Source organism: Antrostomus carolinensis, unplaced genomic scaffold (assembly GCF_000700745.2).
Source record: "Antrostomus carolinensis isolate BGI_N321 unplaced genomic scaffold, ASM70074v2 scaffold11374, whole genome shotgun sequence".
NCBI classification, from domain to species: Eukaryota; Metazoa; Chordata; class Aves; order Caprimulgiformes; family Caprimulgidae; genus Antrostomus; species Antrostomus carolinensis.
The window spans coordinates 9,973-15,771 of NW_010310117.1; the positions used below are offsets into that span (position 1 = coordinate 9,973).

A 5,799-nucleotide genomic window follows, 5' to 3' on the forward strand; every position below is an offset into this window, starting at 1 on the left:
CTGGTCTAGTGGAAGGTGTCCTTGCTGATGGCAGGGGGGTTGGAACTGGATGATCTTTAAGGTCCCTTCCAATCCAAACCAGTCTATGATTCTAAACAAACACTGAACAAACACTGTCCAAGTACTTTCCAACAGTATCACTGTGATCTTTTTAACTTCTTGAAAAAAGCAAACCAAACATACCTTGATTTGGACCAGGAAATCCCTTAGGTGTTCCTTGAAGGCAGGAATATCCTGGTTTAAACTGAAGAGTCCTGTTACAAACAGTTTAACCTGGGCACTAACAGGAAACACAGAAGTTAGTATTTCATGACATAAGAAACCAGTTACAAGTACTAAAGAGTCACAGCACACTTACTCTTGCAGGTGAGGAAACGCAGATTTAAGGAGATTAGCAACATACTCCTGAATAAACATTTGGTTGTTCACTGGATTTCCAGGGTTTAACGGAGTACTTATTTTTCCCTCTTCTACTAAGTTGAACATGTATGCAAGGATTGATGCATGCATTGTCAAACCTGAACAGACCAAAGTTATACATATGCAGTTATTATTCAGAACAGGATGTGTAATAGTGTTTTGATGTTCAAAAGATTGTTTTCATCACCAGTTCATATACATGCATTCTTACCAGCAGTGTGTGAGGTGTCTGTTACAACTGAGAAAATGTGCTGAAGGATATCACAGAAGTATGTCTGATAGAAACTCTGGGCAGCAGTCTCTTCTTGTGCAACATTCTGTAGTAGAGTATAAAGTATCTGAAGTCCTGTAAAATATGCATTAAAAAACTAAGTTACCAACACAACAATAATAAAACCTCTGTGCCTTTTCCAAAACGACACAACTATCCCAAGGAGTTCTGATAGGCACCAAAGAGATGAGTAGAGTATTTTGTGTGCAATAATTTTTCTCAGGCATTTCCTCAAGTAGCCACTAGAGGACAACAGCCGTATTTACATGGCATGCCAATTTTATTTGCATTATTAGGTGACAGAAGCATAAAGAAACAATCACATTACGTTATTGGTACTAGCAAAAGTGAGAGAAAGCCTCTGCTAAAACAAGTGTTTCTAATTTAAGAAGGGAAAATGTTTTAATTTTTAGAAGTATATGAAAACATAATAAATGAAAACCTTACTAAGTGAAATGCAACTGAAAGTTATCTTTTATCCCCATCCCTTCCAAACATTGATACAAGACAACTGCCTACACACTAAGTGGCTTCACAACAATCTTTCTGTTCAGTAGCTGAGATAGTGCACTAAGCCCGAGACATTAAAAAACAATGGTTTTGGAATTTAAGACTCTTTTTATAGCCTCTCCTTGTATCTTTGATAACCCTCATTCTGGAGAGCTTTTTAATTAGTCAAGTTCGTTAAATGAGTTGATACACTCAGATGCTCAATGAAATTTCATCCTAAATTTAAACAGCTTGCTGTTGTCCAAAGGAAGCATAACTGGCTTCTTAACAACCTAAGGTGTTTCCCTATGTCATGGGCTTGCTCCCAGACCGTGAGTTCAGCCCCAAACAATTCACTTTTCTGCTGAACTTTTCAGTAGTTACTAAGCAACTGTCTTACTGAGGTACGAAGTCGAACACTGCAGGCAGCACAACAAAAGTAGAGCTGTAACACCAGTTTTAGCAGCAGTGAGCTGTTGCATCAGTTCAGCCATTTCAGAAAGGTGCCAACCCTCACGTGGAAAAGCAAGCAAGCAGAAACCATGACAGCTCTCTAACAGCTGTGGGAATGAAACAGCATCTAAGTGTTTCAGCCCATTAATGCAAACCTGGATGACAGCCTGAAGCTGAGACAGAAGAATATTATTCTTCTGCAAACGCAGCACAGAATCCTGTAACTGGAATACTAAGTTTGAATGAAGAAAAGAGATGCAAGAAAACAACAATCTACCAAAAAAAATCTGATACCACAAACTAAGTCTGCATATTAAACACTTCCATTTACCTGTATCTGCAACATTTCTCATTGTATGTTTGAAAGCCCAAATAATAGAATCCAGAACAAGTTTGAACTGTGCAGGTGGAATGGCCAGGAATGCTGGGAAGCAGTGAGAATTTACAGCCTGGAGTAGCAAGAAGAAGTTTGTTCTATGTTCAGGATATTCTTCAAAGTCCTAGAAAGAGAAGGGGAAGAAGAAGAAAAAAAAAAGTCAAGTTTTCTGAAGATCCATCATAAGATCTTCTGTTAAGCAGAGTGGGTCAATAGCTGACATGGATCAGCATTTAGACCTCAGGTTTAAAATAACCTTACATGCAAAGCAAAGGTTACACTTCACGGTGAAGTTTTCCCCCTAGTTTTCCCCACCAAAGCTTGGTAAGACCATCTTCCAGAGTTACACAACACTGATGGGCTGAGCCACGTTTTGTAAGTACATAACTTTAATTGCTACTGAGTCCACAGATAAACTGACAGATGGTCTCAACACTGGTGAAACACCTATGTTGCTACAAGGGTACAATTGCTGGTTATATCCTATTACATCAGTAATAGGATATAACTGAATCAGTAGCACTGATTCAGCTGGTATTGCTCAACTATTATACAAATACATATTGCACACTACAGCCTAAGAACTGCATTAGTAAGGAAATACTAAAAATGGCTGATCAGTACTTATATTCATAAATTTTAAATATTTATGAATTTTAGTAGTTAGCATGCTTCCAGAAGCATGACATTCCAAGTCTCTAGAACAGAAAAGTTACTTAAATCAAGAGCTAAACAGGGAAATTTTTAAGGCACTGAGATTAAGACATCCAGCTAGGCAGCCAGACTTCAAAACAAGTATGTTCATTTGAGCAGAAATTTCTTCCAAGTGCCACAAATACACTTTGTGATGGCAAAAAAACAGGGAGACGATCCACAAGACACCACATATGGAAATCATATTAACAGAAAGAAGGCATGAACCCTTGCTTACTTTCCAGAAGATGAAAGCTGTGTAATAACTCTACGTTCATTAAATACCACCTCCCTTCACTGCAAGAATGTCTTTCACTTAGAGATGTACCAAGAGCCAGGATCAGCACTCTTATAAACCCCCCCCCCTTTTTTTTTTGTCTTCAGTCACTAGGAAGACACCTTATCCAAAGTTTAAATATAAATACCTTGTTGATCATATTTAACGTGCACTCAAAAACAGCATCAAATATCTGAGGTATTTCAGCAGTAATGTGTCCACCCAGCTTGTTTACAATGATAGCCATAGTACTAAGTACTTCAGGTTCTCTAGCAGCTGGAACATTTCTCTGGTAGTCAATGAGAACTGCATCCAACAAGGGAGGAACAAAGTTTTCAGCTACCTAATTGAAAGAGTAAGCCATGGTTAGTACAATACAGTTATTGAACAAAGTCTCTAGCACACAGTTGATAGTGAAGTTCATTGTTTAGTTACCAGAGATACTTTTCCTAAGGAAGTTGAAATATTTTACCCTTCCATAAACTCCCCACCCTCAGTATCCATCCAGCATGGCTTCCAGTAGGGCTCTCAAACTTCCTGGATTCTCTTTAGGATTACTCTCAGCTAAAATTAACTGAAGTATCTCAGATGTAGCTCAGGCTCATCTCTGTATGATCATACTTTTCTCCTTTGTATTTTACACGCCTCCTAAAGCAAGTTCCTGTGACTAAGTAATTCAGTCAACAGCAGAGCAAAAACAACCAACCAAAAAAACCCCAGACTTCTTAATTCTGTCTTACAAGTTATTTGTGTAAAATAAATCTACTTACCATCTGAGGATCGCTGGACCTGCTCACCCAGCCAGAAATTAGTTTCAAAGTTTCCCTTTTTACAGTCCTCATACTTCTAATCAAGGGCTGCTTTGTTACCATTTCACCTAAAAAAAGTTTTAAATCCAGTTAATCAGGTAAGGTGTAACAAAAAGATTAAGTTAAATTGATATAGCAAAACAGAGAATGCTTGATTTTTATATCGGAACTACAAAGACCATTAAAGACTCCTTACGCATACTGTGCAAATAAAAAACTACCTCCCCATTCTAGCTCCATAGGTCCAAGCTGCCATTTAGTGTTACAAAACTACTACTGACAGTACCCTGCTTACAGAGTTCAAAAGCAAAGCTTAACTTACTTTTCAAGAAAAGGAAATCACACATATTCACTTAACTACCTGGACTGAGCTTACATCTGGTTCTCATGAAGTGATGGGGGGGAGAACAAGAAAGTGCCTAATTTCATCCAAGAGAAATAATCCTTCCACTTGTCTCTGTGTGTGTAAGTCCACACTTATCCTTAAGAAGGTTTATCCTTAGTTCAGTTTCTTACCGCAAGTCAATGTAGTCTCATCAGCAAAACATGATCTAATTAAGCTGCACAGCCATACAACCATTACAGTACATGCACAGGAAAACCTGAAGAGCACGGCCAGGGAAAAAAAAGATCGCTGGTGCTGGCATCTCGCGCAAGGCAAAGCCAGTGTGAAAACGTGCTCTGAGGCAACCGCTATCACCGTAGCTGCTGATCAAGTAGCACGTCAGGACTACAGTCCTAGCAACTGCCTCCTCAACTTCACCATGTCTGACAAGGACAAATCCCAGCCATTAGAGCTGCAAAATCAAAAGGTATTGATTTTGCAGCCAGTTTTATTTTGAATTGTGAGAAGCTATTTCAAGGTCAAGCAGCTACATTCATGTTTCCAAATACCATCATCCGCACTGGCAAAAAAAACTGGTCATTACACAGAATCCAGTAACTGACTCACTTAATCTTGTCATGAACTATGACAGAAGCACATTCTGAGATACCACAGGCTGTAATTTATCTGGTAAAGACAGGTTTGGTAATTGATAATTCCTTCTCAATGACTACAGGCCTGGTTTATCATCACTTTGGGGCATCTTCACCACAGTTACAAGTCTATAATAAAGTAGTAGCACGGTATCATACCAAAACCCCGACAACATCTTCTGAGAAAGTGAGTGACATTCTATTTAAAAATACTCTTTTCATATTCAAAATTAGAGTAAGCTAAAAGAACGCATGCTGAAAATTAGAAGGCATCTTGCTGAGACAAAGTTGAAGTAAGCATCCGCGGTGTGTTGCATCTTTCCTAAACTTTCTCATTTATAGGCATTTTTTCCTCCCTCTAAAATCAGGAGTTCTTCATTTGAATAAAATATCTGATTAACAAAAAAAAAATCTAAGCAAGCACTTTGAGTCACCCTCCATTCTCCCAAACAATAAAATTAATACAGTAAAATTAGCCTACTTGGAATGTTCTTTGAAACCTGGTAACATACACTCTTAAGCCCCATTTTCAGGAAGAAGATGGAATTTCTTACCATTAGCCTGAATTGCTGCAGAAATATTTTCACTTAGGCACTTGTACACATTCAGCATATCTAAATAAATTCTTCCAAGCTGAATCACAAAGGGGTGGCCAACTGCTTTACATGCTCTTACATTGGTTTTCAGAATGCTACCAAGCTGCTTAACTGTTTCAGGATCCTTTAGAATATCAACATTCTGTTGAAAAAAGATTTTGTTTAGTGAATAAAAGTGGCCTTTAGTTTTCAATATAAAAGTGTAATTTTAATTATTTTATCTTACACGCTGTTAAAAGAAAATATCACTGAAATTTACAGGCTTTATATATACTGCTGTTTACTTCATGGCACTTGCTGCTACCTCAAACAGAGTCAGGACAAAGCTTCAGTTGACTTAATTCTGCTGTTCTGCATAAGTATTTTTGCTGCACTGGTACAATCATTATTGTATTGTTTCCCGGGGGAAAAAAGGGGGGGAAAAAAGGGGGGGAAAA

At 38.1% G+C, this 5,799-nt stretch overlaps 1 protein-coding gene across 1 annotated transcript in view; it reads right to left on the reverse strand.

Annotated features, from left to right (window-relative positions):
• The window catches only part of LOC104523654 (exportin-1-like), a gene marked incomplete at its 5' end in the record, with an annotated part of 7,444 nt that extends 1,940 nt beyond the window's left edge, over positions 1 to 5,504 (reverse strand). Inside the window, 7 exons of the mRNA XM_010166309.1 lie at positions 184 to 280; positions 359 to 518; positions 632 to 766; positions 1,965 to 2,133; positions 3,128 to 3,322; positions 3,750 to 3,856; positions 5,321 to 5,504. Of these exons, the coding sequence (XP_010164611.1) occupies positions 184 to 280; positions 359 to 518; positions 632 to 766; positions 1,965 to 2,133; positions 3,128 to 3,322; positions 3,750 to 3,856; positions 5,321 to 5,504 (1,047 nt within the window). The remainder of the gene's footprint in view (positions 1 to 183; positions 281 to 358; positions 519 to 631; positions 767 to 1,964; positions 2,134 to 3,127; positions 3,323 to 3,749; positions 3,857 to 5,320) is intronic.
• Positions 5,505 to 5,799: the final 295 nt, after the last annotated feature.